This window comes from Squalius cephalus (assembly GCF_949319135.1).
Source record: "Squalius cephalus genome assembly, chromosome: 8".
NCBI lineage: Eukaryota > Metazoa > Chordata > Actinopteri > Cypriniformes > Leuciscidae > Squalius > Squalius cephalus.
Window position 1 is genome coordinate 33,924,958 of NC_137129.1, and position 21,823 is coordinate 33,946,780.

At 37.4% G+C, this 21,823-nt stretch overlaps 1 protein-coding gene across 2 annotated transcripts; it reads left to right on the forward strand.

Annotated features, from left to right (window-relative positions):
• The first annotated feature begins 232 nt into the window (after positions 1-232).
• Positions 233-20,975, forward strand: rprd2a (regulation of nuclear pre-mRNA domain containing 2a). Of its 2 annotated transcripts, none has more exons than XM_079879567.1 (10): positions 233-478; positions 10,723-10,852; positions 11,937-12,070; positions 12,672-12,730; positions 12,854-12,980; positions 13,747-13,922; positions 15,801-16,155; positions 16,287-16,550; positions 16,805-17,008; positions 18,274-20,867. In XM_079879567.1, the coding sequence occupies exons 1-10, from the start codon at positions 286-288 to the stop codon at positions 19,950-19,952; spliced, it is 3,321 nt and encodes a 1,106-aa protein (XP_079735693.1). In that variant the 5' UTR covers positions 233-285; the 3' UTR covers positions 19,953-20,867. The 2 variants fall into 2 exon arrangements, with proteins under 2 accessions (XP_079735693.1, XP_079735694.1); XM_079879568.1 differs by having other exon boundaries at positions 234-478; positions 16,805-16,993; positions 18,274-20,975.
• Positions 20,976-21,823: the final 848 nt, after the last annotated feature.

Below are 21,823 nucleotides of genomic sequence, written 5' to 3' on the forward strand. Positions count from 1 at the left end.
TCACGAGGCTAAAGTTTATTTTTCTACACCCTGTGATGGATAAAATACATTATCCTTGATATTGTGATTTCAGACCAAAGACTGTGAGCAAGGAGGAAAAGGTTTTATAAGAAAGAAAGAAAGAAAGAAAGAAAGAAAGAAAGAAAGAAAGAAAGAAAGAACTATCAACTGTGTGTGCATGTCAAGTATTATTGTAATATATTGGTGATAATGGAGTCCATGCAGTATCTACACATGAACCTGTAAGCGGCAGCACCGCGAATCCGCGACTAGAAGACCTTGAAAATGGCGGCTGGAACTGCTGGCGCTAGCGGCCACAAAAGTGGCTCATCACCGCGCTTTGAGTCCACTTTGGACCGTCGTTTTCAGACTGTTTCCAACACCATGGAATCCATTCAGGGACTATCCGCCTGGTGCATCGAAAACAAGAAATATCACAGCGTGATCGTGCGACACTGGATAAAGTGGCTGCGCAAATGTGAGTATTTAGCACGTTAGCCGGCTAATCTGAGCCTAGCTGTAAAACAACACCTGTTTACGGACCCATATTTGCTTAACCTGGGGTTCCAAAGTGGACGTGCGTGGTGTTTATGCGAATATGTTTCACAGAAGTTATTGTGACTGGCTAGTTTCTCTTCTTCAGCCCACTTGACAACTGTTGTGGCTTATTAGCAAACTGCTAATCTGTCCCCCATCAGGACGGGACAGGTCGTATTTCAAAAGCTGGTGAGGTGCATTCATAGACCGCTTTCCGAGGCAGCAGGTCCTTTAGGCACCATCATCTTTCAGAATAGTGGAGTTATGGGTCAGCTGCATTTTGGGTATCATTGCACGATTTGAGTCAGCAACTTTTTGGGCAATAAAGGGGTGTTTGGGGTCAGCAGCATTTGGGGGCAGAATGGGACATTTGGGGTCAGCTACATTTTGGTTCATTGGGTTGTTTTGAATCTGCAACATTTTTGGGCAATGAAGGGGTGTTAGGTGTCAGGAGCATTTTCTTTTTGGGCAGAATGTGGCGTTTTGGCACAGCTACATGTCGAGTGTTATAGGCATGTTTTGAATGAGCAATGTTTTTTAGCTTTAAAGAGGTTTTGGAACAGCAGCATTTTTGGGTTAAAAAGTGATTTGTTGTCAGTTACATTTTTGGGAAATAAAGGGATGTTTAGGGTCAGCAGCATTTTTGGGCAAGATGGGGCATTTGGGGACAGCTACGTTTTGGGTGTCATTGATGTGTTTGGAATCTGGAATGGTTTTGGGCAATGAAGAGGTGTTTGGGGTCAGCATTTTGGGGAAGATTGAGGGTGTTCAGCTTCAGCTGCATTTTGTTTCCAAGTCAGCAGCATCTCATTAACCATTTTAGTCATATCTCTTGGTGATTCTATGGCCATCTTTTGCCATACTCAAGACTGACTATGAATTTTCTTGGCAATGTTTTTTTCCGGGGTAGCCAGGTCTTTCCCCAAAAATCCTCATTATATACAGTGCCCTGCGAAGGTATTCGTACCCCTTCATTTTTTTCACATTTTATGTTGCTGCCTTATGCTAAATTACTTTTTTTCTCACATCAATCTACACTCTACACACAATAATGTCAAAGCTAAAAACAGATTTGTGATAACTTTGCAAATTTATTAAAAAGGAAAATCTGAAATGAGTACATTGCAGAAGTAGGCTATTCATACCCCTAACTCAGTACTTAAAGGGTTAGTTCACCCAAAAATGAAAATTCTGTCAGTAATTACTCACCCTCATGTTGTTCCAACCCCGTAAGACCTTCGTTCATCTTCGGAACACAAATTAAGATATTTTTGATTAAATCTGAGAGCTGATCACTCTTCCATAGGCTTCTAAGTGATTGAAACTTGCTGGCCCAGAAAAGTTATTTAAGACATCGTTAATATAGTCCAAGTGACTACAGTGGCTTAATCTTAAGTATATCAAGCGACGAGAATACTTTTTGTGCGCAAAAACAAACAAAAATAACGACTTTATTCCACTATTCATTTCCTTCTCTCTGGGCCTCATAGTGTTTTTGCGTAGCGCGTCTGTGTTATACGTCATCACGCATCACACACATGACCGGCGTCGGCCAATTGTGAGCCTACGTGGTGACGTGCAACACAGACGCGCTGCGCAAAAACACTACGTAAACTAACTAGAGGCCCAGAGAGAAGGAAATGAAAAGTGGAATAAAGTCGTTATTTTTGTTTGTTTTTGCGCACAAAAAGTATTCTCGTCGCTTGATATACTTAAGATTGAGCCACTGTAGTCACTTGGACTATATTAACGATCTCTTTAATAACTTTTCTGGGCCAACAAGTTTCGGTCACCTAGCAGCCTATGGAGGAGTGATCCAGCTCTCAGATTTCATCAAAAATATCTTAATTTGTGTTCCGAAGATGAGCGAAGGTCTTACGGGGTTTGAACAACATGAGGGTGAGTAATTACTGACAGAATTTTCATTTTTGGGTGAACTAACCCTTTAAAGCACCATTACATTCTCAAGTCTTTTTGGGTATGATGTGACAAACTTGAACATATGGATGTGTATTGAATTCCAAAGCTTCCAAAAATAATAAATTATTTCCACATTTATTTATTTCTACATTTATTTTTCCGTATGGTAATGAAAGGGTATGTGTTTTACCTCAGATATAGCAATCAAGCTCAGAGTGGCAAGGGCAAAATTTTGAGACCACAGTGACACCTTGTGGTGTGACCAAACGAATTGCAAGAGCTGTGCGGACTAGTGTTGTCAAAAATATTGATATTTTGATATGTTTCAATTCTGAAATGTTCCAATAGCCTACTCCTTTTCTGCAGTATTGATACACCGATACCAGCTAGTATGCGTTTTTTACTCTCTCTTCTCTCCGACAGTGACACACACCCGCCTCCTCTCACTCACTCGTCTCATTCGCTCTGGTTGAATAGTGTTGGTGTTGGCCTGAATTTCGCAGGATTGCGGGGATTGTGCATAATTTGACTCATTCCAGCAGGTTTCACACTCACACCAAAAGCGATCACACCACTAATTGACTTCTTTTTCATGGCTTATTGCATAAAAACGATCAAATACATACAAAATTATATCAAAATGTCCATCTTGCCGAGTATTCAGATAAATACAGTCAGTTTTGGAACGTAAATAGTTTAGAGAAAATGCAGGTGGTGTAACAGTATATTGGATCCTTGCATAAGCTCTTAAAGTGACAGCAGCCTAATAAGCCTAAACCTGCTGCTGTCTGTCAGGGTAATCGGAGAACAAAAGACAAAGAGAAAATCACTCGCCGCTCTTGACTGAATACATTTTTTAACTTTAATTTTAAGCATTAATCTGTTTTTAATTAAGACTATCCAGTGTTATTTTACGTTTGATTACTTTCATTTACTGTAGTATGCCTATTTCTTACCTGAATACTACTGTTAGACCAACCTGAAAAACTTAAATCCATGTTTATTTCATGTGTCTCTTTATTGTATTTATTTGAGCTATCATTTGCTATTGTTAGTTTTTTCTAATTTTTATTACTGACTACTTGTCTTTTTTTGGTGTAAATTTAGTTCAATGATTCAAATAAAACCTCCCTGTTCTGTGCGTAAGCTATTGCAAAATGATAAAAAAAATTATGAGGTAATAACAATTGATCGGTATGGCGGCATATATGGCAGTTTTCCCCGTGGTATTGAATATCCGAATTTGGAAATTCCAGTATCGTGACAAAATTAGTGCAGACATGCCTTTGCAAGTCACACAGGGAATTAATGACTTAAAGATGGGCAATATATCCAAAATCTTATATCACGGTTTAAGTAATTTAATATCACCTGGATAGAGCGACCATACATACTCTTTTTATCCTGTACATGGCTGTAAAAAATTGTCTAAAATGTCTTGGTACACATGAACAGAAGCCACGTCTTCAACAGATTTGATAACTGACACGGAAGTACGTGAAATTATATAGGATTAATGAAGAAAAAAAGGGAAATATCTCCTCTTAATAGCATTGTTATTGGACCTTATGCATTAAAAATGCAGTTAGCTTCTGTGGTTAGCTATGGCGTGAGATGTGTGTCTCACTAGCTGTGTTTGCATGGACACCTTTTATTTGATTTAATTCCAAAGAAATCCCGACCGGAAATGTTTTACGGCCATGTCCGGAATGAAGAGTATGGATGGTAACCCTATATAGGCTACACAGTTAGGGTGATTGTTATAAGTTTTTATAAGATGTCCATGTCGAAGTCATTCATTGCCTGTGTTACTTGCAAAGCCATATCCGCACACCTCTTGCCTTTCGTTTAGTCACTGTGGCCTCAAAGCTTCAGCACTGCCACTCTGAGTTTGATTGCTATGTCTGAGGTCTAAAACACGCCCCCTCATTAGCAAACAGACAAAGAAATGTAGAAATTAATACATGTGGAAATAAGTAAAAGTGGAAATAAATCTATAAATAAATTAAAACTTCAGGAAATAAAAGTATAAATACTCGTTTTACTTATTATTAATATTATTATTATTATATATATATTTTTTACATTTCTTTGTATAATTATGTATCTTTATTTATTTATTATTTTAGCAGCTTTGGAATTCCATACATTTGGTGTTTTTTTTTGTTTTTTTTTACTGAACCAGACAATTTTTTTATGAATCCTTAAATTTCCTATATGGGTCAATACACAGAGCCGTCTGTCAGCTCATTTCGTGGTGCTGTTTCGCATCCACCATGGGTGTGTTAAAATGAACATGCAGGCTTTATACCAGTGTAAATGGACTAACGAAATCCCAATTTTGAACTTTTTACCATAATGTTTTTATTTTTATTTTTATGGACCCTTGAACTTGAATTATTACTGCTGACTTCATTTCACAGTCCCATTTCTCGGCCAACTAAAGGATTCTTTAAAGTTTGTGTTTCATACTAGAGGTCATGGTGTAACAAAATCCAAATTTTAAACAGCTTTTACTGTACCAGGCTTTTTAAATGACCCTTTAAATTGACATATAAATATATAAATTACTTCTAATTTCAAAAGTTATAAATGCAGTTAAAGGATTTTTTGAAAAAATTGGTGCTACAATAAAAAAAAATTTGGATTTTATTAGACCATTTCCTCTAATATATAAAGTCATTAGCTTTAACAAACCCTCTATAGTAACCGATACATTTCCAGTGTTTTGTGGTGATGTCGTTGTGTTGTGGCTTGTTTCCGTTGTGCTGTGGCTTGATTCTGCGGTGTTGTTAACTTGTAGGCTACTTGCTTTTCAATTTTCGTTGTGATGTGCATTACTTAGCATTGTGCCAACTTAATTAGTAACGCCACTTACTTAATATTTAGTTTTGGTTGTGCTGACTGCAGATGACTGATGATATGGTTGTCCTGCTGCTCATTAGGGTTGGGTATATTGTTTGAATTCTGCAATTTGATTTCGATTCTGCATATCGATTCCATTTCCATTTCTTATCGATTCCTAATTTTGATTCCAAGAATAATAATAATAAAAAAAGATATTGTTCACAAATCTGATTTATTGCAAAATATTTCATTGTCGCTGAATACCGTGAACAAAAATCAACAGGCTAAAGAACACTTACACAAGTTTTGAACTTTTGCCTATGGTTTAAAAATACCATCGCAATAACAACTAGCTTAAAACTAACTAATAAAAATGAATCCATGCATTCGCTCGGTCCCACTTTATATTAAGTGGCATTAAGTACTTGCATCAAAAAATAAGTACAATGTACTTATTGTGTTCATGTTGTATTGTAAAACACTTTTGCTGCTATTGAGGTGTGATACGGGTAAGGTTAGGGACAGGTGTGGTGGATTGGGTAGGTTTAAGGTGTAAGGGAAGGGTCAACTGTGTAATTACAAATGTAATAATTACATAAATTAATTACAGCTGTAATTACATGCAGGAATTTTTAAAATGTAAGTACAATGTAAAAACATGTAGTTACACAATAAGTACATTGTATCAAATTATTAATTTCAATGTAAGTACATGTAAGTACATAGTACTTAAAGCCACTTAATATAAAGTGGGGACCATTCGCTCTTTTAGTGACAGCAACCTAATATTCCTGCTGCTGTCTGTGTCATTAATCTTAATCAAACAACAAAATACAAAGAGAAAATCACTTATAAAATCATAATTAATAATTCTTTCAATATAGAGCTGTTCAAGTCATCTAGTGAAATTTTCTTAGACCTTATGCGCCAGAGAAACAAGGGCGCCGCCATCTTTAGAATATTGTCTTTTAACTTCCGTTTTTGCGGTCGCTCTGTATATTTCTATGGTATTGAAATGTCCAGGAGTAATTAGCTTTTGAAGTGGACTTACTTAATGTAAAGTTAACGAAAGTTATCATGAGGATTGTAATGTTTAAAAAGCAGATGTCTTAACAAAAGTCAGTAGACCATTTTAAAACGAGCCGTTCATTCATAAATACGCAAGATCGCTGTGAAAATACAGACCGGAAGACAAAAGACAACGAGCTCAGCGCTGAAAAGGGGCGGGGCTACATAAGGTCTATAGGCCTATATTGCAGAAAAACTAAATATTGCAATTAGGGTTGGCACTAATGATTATTTTGGTAATCGTTGATTATTTTGACAATGTATATTCCTGCAAAAACCATCCCGTCTGGTCTAAATATAAATAAATAGGATTAGTGAATCTGGGTAAGACAAGAACACATTTTGGAAGAAGGATTTAAGTATTGACTCTTCTTTAAAATTGTTAATTTTGAACAAAAAAAAAAAGTTACATATTGTACCTTTAAGATGGTTTGAGATTGATTAGGCAATTACCCCATGTTTAAAAGTTTAAAATACATGTTTTCTATATTAATACATTTTAAAATGTACTTTTTTCCTGCGATGCAAAGCTGAATTTTCAGCATCATTGCTCGTCTTCAGTGTCACACGATCCATGAGAAATCATTCTAATATGCTGATTTGATGCTCAAGAAATGTTTCTTAATTTTCATCAATTTTGAAAACAGTTGTGCTGCTTAATATTTTTGTGGATTCTTTAATAAATGGAAAGTTCAAAAGAACAGCATTTTTTAAAGAAATATATATTTTCACTTGAGCAATTTAATGCATCTTTGCTGAATAAAAGAAAAAATCTTACTGACTCAAACAGTGTATAAAACAATTATTGGTATCCTAGTTGTTGCTTTATGCTTTTCACATGTCAGAGTTTTAAGTTATTTTGAGCTTTTATGACATTCATTGATTGCACTGTGAAATTATTGCACGATGTGGTCAGTGTTTGTGCACAATGTACTGGAAAATGGTCTGTGTTAAATTGGGTGACATTTGGCATGATGTGATAATATTGTGGGATTTTAAACTGTAGATGGCGTTGTTAATGGTGTTATTTTTTGTGGAATTATTGAACCAGATAAAAGCGTCTTTTTTTCTGAGAGTGTGCTTATAGGATTTTTTTATTGCTGCAACAACTAATCAATAATGAAAATAGTTATTATTACAATGCAATTATATACGCGGTGCACCTTCGTCAGTGATGTTGTGCTACTTAATAGTACTTAAAAACACTTTTATGGGTAAAGAAAATGGTTTTTATGGGCCTCAGAGCAAGCTTCAGAGGAATAAATGTGAATAAATGTTGTACAAAGAGTGCAAAGCATTAACACTATATTAAATTCTTCAATAAGGTCATGAGCATATAGTTTCATGTTGCCAGGTTGCTGTCACATGTGAATGTACTTTTAGTTGCTGTTGAAATGCTTTCATTATATTCTGTAAACAACTTCCATTAAAGTTACTGTTGAATGATACCATTGTTTGTCTTGCATATAGATGTCAAGTTTTCAACTATGGTTAATTCAAAACCTAAATTAGATTTTTAACAGAGATGGTTAAAATGGTTGCGCTTTGTCTAGTAGGTTTTTTTTAACTATATCATTGTTATGGTATTTAATCTCTTGTTGTTAGGATGCAAAATGGTAATGTCTGCATTAAGATTTTTTGAATGTGATGTCACAAATGGAGGTTCGCTGTAAATAGCACATGACTTATCATGATTAATTATTACAATTTATTGATTACTTGTTGCACCCCTAAATCGTACAACTTGACTTGTTAATTCTTAGTAAAAAGCCCTATTCAGATGTTAATGGTTTCTCATGTGGATGTCTGTAAAAATAAATTTTCATGGCACCTCAGTGATAAAACTCGACTTGTGCATTCGCAAGGCGTTTTTTGTGATTCTACGAACCCGGGAACACTCTGCTCACGTGGTCAGTCGCATGATTGTCTGCTTTAAATAAAATGTCCTATGCTTGGAATAATAGTAATAATAATAATACATTCATATTTATTTTAATAATAGGAAAACAATGTCCTATTTATTATTTAATTATTTAAATATCTTGTTTAAAACTAGGAAGCTAGACATGCTATAGTTAAAATGGTTTTCTCTCTTGCATTTTATTTCAAAATGATGTGTCATTTTAAAAATATGGAAATTAGTGGAAATAAGTTAATGCAGCCACTTATTTATATGAGGTAAACAAAGTTGCTTGGTTTGTATTTTCAATGTATATAATTGCTGCTACAATAACAGCTCATTTTAAATGTTTATGTCAGTGTTTTTCTCCCAACTCCAAGGTCGTGTGGTAATTTAACTGCTGTCTGTATAATATCAATTCTATATGAATAAAATGCACAAGCACAAAACAAGATTTCACAATAAAATTAGGAATACAAAAATATTTGGTTGTACCACCTGACAAAAAGGTTGTACCTTTTTTTTTTTTTAAACGCGTTGTACCTGACACATACATTTGGAAAATAAATAAATATATATATATATATATATAAAAAAAAAATGTCAAAGCTTTATTTGTCATTGACCCGAATACACAACTTGGAGGCTCAGATCATTGCACACATTGTGATGGTTGTTGTGATTTATTAAACCGCAATGATGATGATCAGGCGTAACAGTGGCTCGGTGGGTAGTACTGTCGCCTCACAGCAAGAAGATCCCTGGCTGAGTCAGGAGTCTTTTTTATGTGGAGTTTGCATGTTCTCCTTGTGTCTGTGTGGGTTTCCTCCGGGTGCTCCTGTTTCCCCCACAATCCAAAAACATGCAGTATAGGTGAATTGGAGACGCTAAATTGCCCGTAGGTGTGAATGCGTGTGTGTGTGAGTCCCAAAGCCATGTAATGGGGAGGGCCAGGAAAAGACCTGGAAACTAACCCCTGAAAACAATCATTGCCAAGAAAATTCATAGACAGTCTTTCGTGTATGGCAAGAGATTGCTGTAGAATACGACTGAAATGGTATGGTGATGATCATGGCAGTGAGATGTGTATTACATAAGTATTTTTTTAACCATTTAACAGATGGAGTTTCTAATGTATTGCTTTTTTATTACCTTCTGTAGTGGAAATGAAGGTGCTTTAAAGATAGCTTTTACTTTTGTATAAATGTAGTTAATTTCACACAGAAAAGAATGTCATAGTTTTAATATGTGCCTGAGACAAGGGTACAACAAAATCTGAACATAAATAAATGAACTAAAAATAAACGTACACATAGTAAAGACTTTTTACTGTGAAGTGGCACCAGCCCCTGATTTGGTAGCGGTGGGGGAAAATGTTACCCTGGAAATCCAGAGTTCTCGCAAGAGCACAAATTGAATTTGCTCAACGAGTTTACTCTGGCATTGAGTAATGATGCTCATTAAATATGCCCTTGTATCCGAGCTGCACCAATCACATCGGGTTATCTGATATAGGCGGGCCAGAGGCGAGCTAAACAGATGACGACAGCGCTGTGACATTGAAGTCATTAGTAAACATTGCAAGATGGCTATGGATGAACACCAGTTGTTTGAAACGGCTTTGGCCGCTACAATGAACGAGTTAGACTTGGCTTTTTATTTAAAAGAGGAACAGAAGACGGCGCTCGAATCCTTCCTTGCAAGAAGGACGTTTTTTCTACCAGTTAGCTCTGCTGGTAGCTAAGCGTATGGGGCTCTGGATACGTCACCCCATATGTTGTTGTGATTGGTCGTAGTGTTATCCAATTGCATGCAGTGAGATTTTCAAATGCATGCTTGGTGCCGCCCCTCGAGCTGGGCGATTTTCATTAGTCGATGCAAGACCCTTAATCTTTCGGATTTGGGTCTGGATTTCCAGGCTAGGATTTAATCATAGAATTACTGTTGTTTTGCATTAATGAGTGCATTTACTAATAATATTACATGTTTGTTTATTGGAAATTTAATAGTGAACTAGCACTGAGCTTGAATTTATGTGAAGATAGAATTTTATTAACAACAGTAATGTGCAAAAACCTCATTTTTTAGGGAACATTTAAATATTCTAATCTTATTAAATGTACCATTGCTCTTCTATAGTATCATACTGAACTGACTGACGGCTTCAAACAGTAGCTCTGGGCCATAAACGTAGTTGAAGAAACACCCATATCTTGTCGGTCTGATGAAAGTAGATATATTTCGACAAAAGTTGCTTCTAATGGTTTTTTAAAGAGATTGCTGAAATTTGTGAATTTCTTACAAATAAATTATTCAATGTTATTTTTTTACACCTCATTATGGTTTGCCCATCTTCACTAATATTAGACAAAGGTCTTGCCATTATAAGTGGACCATTAAACTAAGTTTTTTTTTTTATGAAGTTAAACTTTTCCTTGTTCTTTTCCCAGCGGATGCAGCACACAGGCTCAATCTCTTCTATCTGGCGAATGATGTCATTCAGAATTGTAAAAGGAAAAATGCCATAGTCTACCGGACCACCTTCACTGATATGCTACCAGAAGCTATGAACCTCATCAGGTGAGACTGCGACAACATGAGACTAACCAGGGGTGTGTTTCCCAAAATCATCGTTAGCCAACTATGGTCACAAGTTTCGTCGTTGCAAACATAGTTAAAAAATTTGGTCCAACAAATCCAGTGAATGTGCAAACAGCATTGCACATTTAGGTGGTTGGAACTGCAGCTTTCGAGCTGTGTTTAGAAGCAGTTCTTGTTAAATGACATGTGGACTTAAATAGATCATGATCTTGGGCTTATTAATAAGCAAGCTAATAGATAATCAGTTTAATCAGAGGTTATTACTCCTCTACCTGCACGTGACGTTCTTAACAACAGTCCTATATTGTTAAACAAATGTGGTTCAAACAACGGAGGTGCGACCATTGTACTACGGTTTCAGCAAACACGTCGTGGCTAGTTGGTTAGTTTCTCAAGTGATGCATCGTACTGTGGTAGTTAATCAGCGAGCTACATCATTATACGGGAAACGCACCCTAGATATCTACTGCACGGCCGCACACTTCCTCTGCATTCCTTCCGTTCTGGAAGTATTTTTCCCTGAGTCATTTTCAAAATTCCACACAGTTACCCAATAAAGAGTCATGAACCAAAACAACCATCTCCACAAAACAATGTTTTGAAGCTTATTATAATTTTTTTTTATATTAGGTGTCATTTATTTAAAATACTAAGTCAAATGTTCTATGTAAAAAATAAATAAATAAATAGTTTTTGCATTTTAACAATTTAGTTTAGAATAATGACAGACAATCAAATATCAGTCAATTCATTTGAATGATAAATTATTTACATATATTTTTAGGAATCATATTTATAGAATAAATCATGGTTGACCGTAAATGTGAAATATAAAAAGTGTTTCTACAATGACATCAGTGACTGACAACGTTTTTGTCTGATTCTGCATCCAATTCACTAGTAACGGCTGCTTTTAACTAAGTACTGTAAATGTGTATTGTAGATGTGGTTGCTTTATTAAATGTGACTCATTGCATGCAAATTATTTTCCAAAATCTATCATTTGCATTGTGTGAAAAATTAACCTTATGAATCTTTATAAATGTATGTGATTTCATTTCAGTGCCACAAAGGATTCTAAGGTGAACAAGTCCGTGGTGAGGATACTGTCCATTTGGGAAGAGAGAAATGTCTATTCAGAGGAGTTCATCAGTCAGCTGAGGAACAATTTGGTTCGGAAAGAAGAACCAGTGAAAGGTCTGAATTGCACTTTAAGATTTAAAGGGGGGTCATATGGTGCTTTTTTAGTGTGAATACATTCCTTTAATGCATCTGTTTGTGCATGTTTACGATCTGCACAGTTACACAGATTACACACAGTTTACAAATGCTTTAGAAGCCTTGATTATGGTAAGGAGCGTTACGTTTCCGACACACAGTTGAAGTGTTTGGCCAATCACAACGCACAGGGTCAGCTGGCCAATCAGAGCACTCTGAGCTTTTCAGAAGGATGGGCTTTGTAGAAATCGGCATGTTTCAGAGACACTGGGAATAGTGGAGATACAATAATGTACAGTGGAAAAATAATGTTTTTAACCATTAAAGCATGTTAACAAATTCTGTTTCACCCTAAAAATTTAAATAATAAACTTTTAAAATAGCATCATATGACCTCTTTAAGAATGTGTTAATGTTGCTCTTGAGAGTATTTTATGTGGCTGTCAGTGTTACATTGACAGTTTAACATTGACAGTCTTTAGCGTTTTAATATATATCTTACAGTGTGGTTTAATGTAATAAAAGGTAAAAGCTTACACATTTTTATAATGAAGTAATGTTTTTTACCCCTTAATTTTAGTTTCTGCTCCAGTCAACACCAGATCAGCCCTGAAATCCAAGATTGTTGCTGAGTTTGTGGTAAATATTCAATATTCCCACTAGACTGGGACTGTGGACCCCTTGGTTGGGCAACTTTGAAAATGATTATAGTTTTCAATTATTTAACTTCTAACCTACCTTTTTTTTATTTTAACCTTTCAGCCCTCAGCGTTTATCGAGCATCTGTCCACGTACAGGAATTCAATGGATGAGATTGAGCTCAAAGAGAAACAGTTAGCTGCAATGAGAGTGGATGTGTGCAGCACAGAGGCTCTGAAGAAACTGAAAGGTCAGTAAACGGTATCTTATAGAGCTGGTAAGTCCCGCCCATCCGTAAAACCCCAAGTGGACCTCTAGGTTAAAAAATCGTCAATGCAAGTGAATGGGAGAAAATAATTATTTTCTGGTCCCGTTTGAATTGTGCCATGAATGTGAACATATGTTGTCTGTGAATTTTTTATATAATTTTTCATGTTACGAGTTTGACAGTATATTGTATGATTCTTTGGCTAGCAGTTGTGGAAAAGACATAACGAGAAAGACTACGTGTCGCCTATGTGACGTCACCCCATAACACATTTCCCTCCACTTGTCAAATCACGGTGCTAATGCTGATAATCTATGGAGACAGATCGAGATGCCTGTGTGTTTAGTACCCAAATGTCACCATTCAAACCAAATGGGCTGTTCTTTCTTCAGATTCGCGTCGAAAGCAGCGATGAGTTGTAGTCCACAAAGTGCTCTCACACAAAGTCTAACCGTATCAAACTTCTACCAGCTAAATTGTAGCATTCTTTACATGAAAAATTATATTAAAAATTCACAGACAACATATGTTCACATTCATGGCAACATTCAAACGGGACCAGAAAATAATTATTTTCTCCCATTTACTTGCATTGACGATTTTTCAACCTAGAGGTCCAGTGGGGTTAGCGGAAGGGGCGGGACTTACCAGCTCTATTAATATTCTGAATTTGTAATAAATGGATCTGCATGAGTTATAGATATTTTTCACGTGTTCATGCTTTTTTTTTCTGCATCTCACACTTTAGACAAGGCAGGAGGTAAAAGGTTTTCTAAAGACTTTGAAGATGGGAGCACAAAGCTGCAGGAGTTTGTTTCCTTTCTGGATGGAGAGGTCAAAAAAGGCCCTCCTTTGATGGAAGCTCTGGAGAGTGCAGACATTTTCTACGAGATGCAGTATAAAGAGGTCAAGATTGTGGCTAAAGTGAGTATTGCAGATTAGTTTGAAGTCCCCCTGTAGTGAATAATTTAATCCCTTAAAACTCACATTTGATCACCAAAATTACATATTTAAATGTTTTTTTTCCCCCTTGATTAAAAATTTCTTTATGCCTTAAAATAGCTTGAATGTAACTCTACACCGTGCCTCATTTGGTGTACGTGGTTCAGTGAATTTGCAAATTAGCCCCGCCTCCACTCACTCAAACTAGTTCAGAGATCCACTTGTTGATGATCACACGTTAACGTGATTGGTTACAAGGTAGTTTGTGACGTCAGAAACACCAGCGATTTCAAATCGCGAGATTTCAAACCGTAGGTTCACTGCAGTTTTAAGGAGAAAATACTCAGCAAATGTGTTGACTTAAGAATTTGCACATGGTTTGTCTTAAAGCATATTAAAAACACCACTTAGACACATAAACAACATTAAAAGCTTGATTTTCACCACAGGGGGACTTTAATGATATTTTTGAGTGCAATTTGAAATGATATTCTTAGTAAACATAAATTAGCTACACTCCTGTACAAAATTTTGTTTGCTATGTTTGTTCTTGAATATTACTAAATGTATGAATTCTCCACACTGGTAGACTGAAATAAATGTAGAGAGCCATCAGGTCATTTTAAAATGAAATGGCTGTGTAGGAAATAAGTAAAACACTGTTTTATTTATATTTCCAAAAAGCACTTTATGAAATCGAATTATTTCCGTTTGCTTCAACAAGAGCTCTTAATCTCCTCACTCACAGCAGCCTCAGGTCTTCCAGCAGACTCAGTATTTCAGTGCACATATAAAAAACTATCTTTATATTTGAAAGCAGCAAATAGCCCTTTCAGAAGTAATGACCAAATGCTCATTTAATGCTTTTAGTGGTTTCGGCTGCATTGTGCCGCAATTGAATTTGTACAAAAACAAAGACATCCTGACCATTATGTAGCAATGTTGTTTTATTTAGCCTGTCTGTGATGGCCACATTTGACCATTTTATAAAAATATGTGAATAGTTTTAACCCTTTTACAAATAATTGTTGAAATGTGTGGTTATTAGTTTTGCCAGTTTTAATGTTTTTGATAGTGGTAATATATGTTAATATAATTAGGCCTGGTCGATGAGAATTATACTTGTGGGGAGATATACTTGTGACTATGTATGTGTGTATGTATGTATGTGTGTATATACACACACACACACACACACACACACACACACACACACACTTTCTCTGACATTTTCATTGTTTTTATCATTGATACATTGATACAATCTAAGGAACTTCATGGTGAAAAATCATGTTAACATCAATGCAATATTCACAATATTGGTTTAAACAAAATAATATAAAATATACACTTATATGTAACTTTAAATGTTGTTGAGAGAAGCGTCTTATGCTCAAGGCTGCAATTATTTGATAGAAACCGTAAAATCAGTAATATTGTTAAATATTCTTTCTATTTAAAATAACTAGTTTCAATTTAATATATATTTTAAAATGTAATTTATTGCTGTGACGGTAAAGCAAAATTTTCAGCAGCCATTACTCCAGTCTTATCAATATCAATATTAATATTGGAAAGTGCTTAATGTTTCTGTGGAAACAGTGATCCGTTTTTTTCCCCAGGATTTATTGATGAAAAGAAATTTCAATCCAACAGTATTTATTTAAAATGGAAAACTCTTTTGTAAAATATCTTTACTGACACGGTTAATCAATGAAATGTATCCTTGCTGAATGAAATCATTCATTTCTTTAAAAATAAGCTTTTGAACAGTAATGTTTGTTTGTATTGCTCATATTGTTGATGTGCAAATATTGTGATACTAATAGTGGAACATCTCTTCAAATCATACATTTCCAGGCCTACGAGACATTTGCGAACCGGGTGTCGCACCTTAAGCGCAAACTCGATGCACTGAAGTCTATGGTGCCTGATCCAGATGACTCCCCCGTCCCCTCTCCCATTGAAGATGCCCCTTCACCAACGGGCTCCGAGTCACCCTTCCACGCTCTGGAAAAGATTGGTACCCCAGACCCAGAGCTGGATGGTCAGGCGATGGAGGAGGACCTCATTGCTTTGGCTGATGCTCCCAGCCCCCTCTCATCTGATGGGGGTTCCCCACCACCAAGTGTCTCTGTGGGAGAAAAAGACAATCGTGACATAGAGGACATGGAGCTCTCGGATGTAGAGGAAACAGAAACTCCTGCCATCATAGGTACTAGAGCACCTTTACTATGTTACATTTGGCATTCAGCATGTTTCTCACATTCAATAAAAGCTGATGGTTAAGCTGTTATTGTGCAGGGTTTTATTAAATTACTTCTTAATTTTGTTTCCTCCTTACAGTAGAGGAACGTGTGGCCCCTGCTGTTGTGTCCAAACAGTCTTCTGTCACTCCAAATGTCACAGAATCTTTACAAACAAATGAAGGCACACAAACAAAGCAGATCATGACCACAGCAGTGGCAGTTCCCTCAACAGTAACAACAACAACAACAACCACACCAACCACACCAACCACACAGTCACTGCCAGTCAACCTTGCAGGCGTTGATCTAGGCAAGATCAGCTCCATCCTCAGCACAATCACAAACGTTATGAAGAACTCAGGTGAGATGTTTTAGTTTGATTTGTACAGCATGTTATACACAGAAAAAGCCTATCAAAAGTGCATACTGGTCAGATCCATGGCCCAGTAGTAAGCCGTGGTGCTCATTTAAGAGATGCAGGTTTGAATGTGGCCTGTGTTGTGTCTCCACTCTGCTATCTGTCAGTAAAAAGTGTCAAAAAAGCCCCAAAGTTACATGACAAATGTACATTTTTATGTAACATCGTGCATTCAATCATTGCTTTTTCCTTTGCAGCTGTAGGAGTAAGTCCTGTATCTCGGTCTTCCCCAAGTGTACCTTCCACTCCAAGCTCAGCTCAGAAGACTCCCCCCGCTACTGCACCTCCAGCCAATCCGCTGGCCAGCATCCTTTCTAGGGTGGACATCAACACCAACACTCTGCTCAGCGCTTTATCCAAAACACAAGCCCATGGGGGTTTTCAGGGTGAGAACTGGAAAAGTAAGATGATATCCAAAGAGTTGGGATAAAAAATTCATTCATTCAAAATTAACTTTGGTTTTCTTCTAATACATGTTTGCAGACTCACGTAGTGTGACTTCATCAGTGTATGCTATTCAGAAGAAAACATGTTTTACTTGTAATCTTATAAAAATGTAATAACTTGCTCCACCTTTGAAACAAATGATGTCACCTAGGCCAGTAATCATGTTAATCAAAAGCCAAAAAGCTAAATGACATTTTAAGCTGTTGTTTTAGGTAATATGTCTTTTTTCGATAATGTTGCTCATAGTTAACACGGTTAACATTACTAAACTCAGCAAAAAAAAGAAACTTCTTGACAGGAATCATGATATGGCTTATTGTGATTGATTGTTAAACTTCAAAGGGCTATGATTTATTTAAATGTGCGCCCCCTCTGCATGTTTCATAGTAAATAACATGGCGCTGCTGCACGTTCTACAGGCTCATGGTTTCAGCACAAATGTTTGCAATCAACGAATACAGATTTATGCCAAGTGGTTGAGAAAGAACTTTGAGCATCTTTCTCATGGTGTTTTCAGAGTCAGTTGAAAGGTTTCTTTAATGTGATAAGTTATTGGAACTGTGACCTTAATTGTCTACCGCCTGTAAACTGTTTGTGTCTTAAGGCCTGTTCCACAGGTTTATATGCAATAATTATTTATGGTTCATTGAACTAGCTTGATTTTGTTTTAAAAAAAACACTTTCCAATCAAGATGCAGAATTCTGTAAAAGGGATGTTTCTTTTTTGCTGAGTTTAAAATGAAGGTTATGGCAAATAACAATGGGTCTGGGGAAAAATAAAGCATTGGGATATCCTGTATAGGCAATGGCATTGGGATACATTGCGATGCTTTCAAGGGTGAGCTTGACCTTTAGCCTCTATGTGCCAAAAGTTGGTGTCAGACAGGCAGTGTTTCAGGAGCAAAGTAGCGCTCCACAGTCAAATGCGAACCTCCATTCTGTTATGTCTTTATTGTGATACTTTTGCCAACAATTCCTAATGGATGCATTCCCCTCTTGTTGAATATACTGTTTACGTAGAAATGTCACATTACAGAAGTTAAATGTGTTGAGAATGTTGTATCATGTTGATTTAAAACGTTATAGACCTTTTGCCTAGTTGTGGTAGAAACAGCAGATGATATTAGAAAAGACTCTGTACAGGTTCTTTTGAAAATGTGCTGCGTTTTTAAATTAATCTGCTGACCCTTGCATCCCTATCCCTAATTTTTCCTCCCAGGTCTGTCGTCTTTGCTAAATAACCCGGCTGCAAAGACCACCACAACTCCAATTTCTGACAAGCAATCTCCTCCTCCTCTAACAGCTGAGACTCATACAATTCCTAAAGTGTTACCTACTCCATCTAGTGTCCCATTGGCCAGGGATCCTACCTCTCAAGGATGTGTGGAGCCTACTCCTTTGCAGTCCAATATTGCGAATGAAAAAGTAGATCCTTGCTCTTCTCTCAACTCTACCCTGGACTGCAAGATTGATAACTTACTCCAAGGGAACTCAGGACTGAAAGGCTTTAATTTAGGTTTTCCATCTATTCTTCCATGGCCTAAGGTAACTGTTGATAGCCCTTCAGCAAGTGCAGAGAACCTTGGAGGAACCCCTGTAAGGGATGAAGCTGGTGCTACACCAACGCAAGATGAAATTATGGATGATCTCCAAACAGAGCCATTCCCATATCAGCAGGGGCAAACAGCGTCTACGTCCACAGCTTTAGATGCTAAATCAACATCTTGGCAGGTACAAAATGCCCACACTGATCCACAAGCTCATACAGAGATTCACCAGAAGTTTGAACCAAAAAAAGACTTTCGAACCTCTGTGCCCTCTCTTGCCGAGGCAGAAGCAAAGCGGCATCAACGCATTGAAGCTATGCGTTCTTCTTCTATGTCCAGCAACCAACAACCTTTGAGAGACAGTGTAGAGGCCACAGAGAGATCCGGTGTGATGCGTCAAGAGCTGAGACAAAACCCTGTAATGCATGATATGGGACCAAATCCTAAACTGGTGGAAGGCAGCTATGCATATCGAGATAATCAAGAGAAGCAAGCGTTGTCCAGCTCTGATACATACAATGCAGAAACATACCTTGCCAAAGAACCAAGACAGGATCTCGCTGCACCTAATTTCTTTACTACACCTCTTCCACCTATCCCAAATCTTCCTCCTCCGCCTCAAGACTTCATGCCTCCAGCATCTTCTTTGAGGGCAAGTGGTCCTTGTGCTACCAGGGATTTGCAAGAACCTTTCGGTGAAGCAGAACGAGGTGGTGGTGATAGCTCATGTGCCCCAGGATTCGATTATGAACGCTTGTCTCATGAGGTTCCAAACAAGGAGCCTTTCTATCCACATGGGGAAGGGGCTTCTCACTCTGCTCATGCACCACACCATGCTCCTAACATCCCTCCGAATGGTCCATTGGATTATAACCATCAACATCCACCAAGAGTACCTCTGCAGAATCCTCCAAGTATACCCCATCACCGCATTGGTTCTCCTCCTCCAGTAAGGGGTTACCATGAAGCCCCAAGTCCTTCTCGACCTTTGCCTGAAGATCCATACTTTGACCCATACTACGACCATCCACCACATAGCCCATCTCCCCCTCATTATGACATGCACCCGATTTCACCAGCACCAGAGTATTATCCTGAAGAAATACCACCTCACTATCCAGAGCACAGGGTTCCTCCTCACCTGGAGCACAGGCCTCTACCGCCACACCATGTTCGTCCACCTCACCCTGGGCACTATCCACCTCCAAGGCCCCTTCGTCGACCACCACCGGTCCACCATGAGCTGCCCTTTCCAAGAGGCAAGCGACCCGGCCCACCCTTTGGCGGACCTCCCAGAGTCAGGGGCCCATTTTATCCCCCAAAAAGACCTTACTTGCCTCCGCATTACTGAAGTGTCTATTGTGATTCGTATGCTCAGGTGTTTAGTGCATGTCACAGTGAGCAAGTAAAGTCCAAGTGCTGTTGGGTTATCAGCAAGTCAAAGATTGCTGTGGACAATGACGCGAAGGGGATGGTGTTGAATTCCTTCACGAGATCACAATAGAGAAGTGCAAATTTATTCAAGTTACCAGGGGGATGCAACCAGGTCACTAAAAACTCTTGAGCAAGATCTGTTCTGTTCCATGAGCAAGACATGCAAACCATGAGCAGTTGTGCGGCAAGATGTCAAGGAGCACTGGAGCAGAGAAATGGAAAGAATATCTGGCGCGGAATGAGATGGAATCTGAATGCAGACAAAACAAGAGGTGGTTATTCTATTTCATTTCATTAATTCTTTAATTTCTATAGTTTTTCTGTCAATCAGATTTAAAAGTTAATTCAAAATGTCCTTTCCCTTAATAAAAATGTTAGCGCTTGTATCTTGCAAATATCTTTGGGAAAGACCTCAAAGTTTTTTTTGGATCGACATTTAATTAAGATTGATATGTAATATTTTTTTACTTCTGAAGTTAAGTTCTACTGATGATCAAGCTATATTGTTATGCAAAGCTGGTAGTTTTGATTCACCACATCTTATTTTGTACTTGTAATTAAATGTAGCCCTAACAGGTAGTTAAGCTTCATTATCGTCTGTCATGGAGAAACAGCAGTGTAGAGAAAAAGTAATCTTTACAATTTTGAGGTGAGGTGCTGAGGTGTACAGAGACAAGCCGTTTTTGCCAACAGTGGCAGAAGACACAGAAGAAAAGAAGTTGTCGGGCAGAATCGTCATGGCCTCCCTCAGTTCCCAGAGGCTTTTACTGTACTGATTTAAATAAAGATGTGTTTGAAAACAAAACAAAACACTGTGGGGAAGTGCAGTCTCAACCATGATTTCTTTGAGTCTTTTCATCTCAGTTGCTTCAGTGACTGATTTCTTTGCTCTTCACATTTTCGCGAACATTCATCAATAAAATGATCAACACATATGCAGAAAAATATTGTAGCTAAATGGCTGCAACAACGTTGATTAGAAATGACTGATTTGTCCTACACCATGTTTAATTCTAGAACCAAAATCAAAGGCATTTAATCCAATTTAAAGTCAATTTCCTAATTGCTTGGTGTTTAAATGAGTTAATGAATGCCATTTTTATCATAGCATTTTAGCAAACCATTTCTAATAAGCAATGAAATACGAAAATGCATACAGTTAACTCAAGCTAAATTATTCTCTTCACTCAAAGCGTTCTATAATCGATCCGTTTCAGTTCCACTTCGGGTTTCCTGCTTCCAACTTTGTGATCCTGGACAAAACGCTCCTCTCACATAGGCTACTCTAGTCTGGTTGGCAGAGTATTTACCTCTTAATTTCTTGCATTTTTACCTCACTTTAGGCTTACGTTTGCACACTTTTAACTGTTGAAGTTGTCAAATTATATGCAGACACAGTTAAAGATAAGTTTTTTTCAAATCAAATAAGGACTTTTTCTAGAGATAACTGGTCACACTTAAGTTGTGTGTCTTTCTCCGAAATAAATGTAGCATAGAAGACAAAGAATTTACACAAGAACTCCTTCCTCTAATATGAGGCCTGTTATAAGCATCATTCCACTTCATTTAATATCACTTATTCTCGAGGATCAGCTGTGGCTGATTGCATGTACACGGTTTATGGAGTCGGCTCCTTGAATCAAATCAGGGTAACAACTTCCTGAGTTTTTTCCCCCTTGATTAATACAACAGCAAAAACGCGAAAGTTATAAAGAATTTTGCCTCGTTCTTTAGGAAGGAGTTTGGCAATGATCAAAGCCGTTTTGTTTGATTCCGACGTTGTTTCAG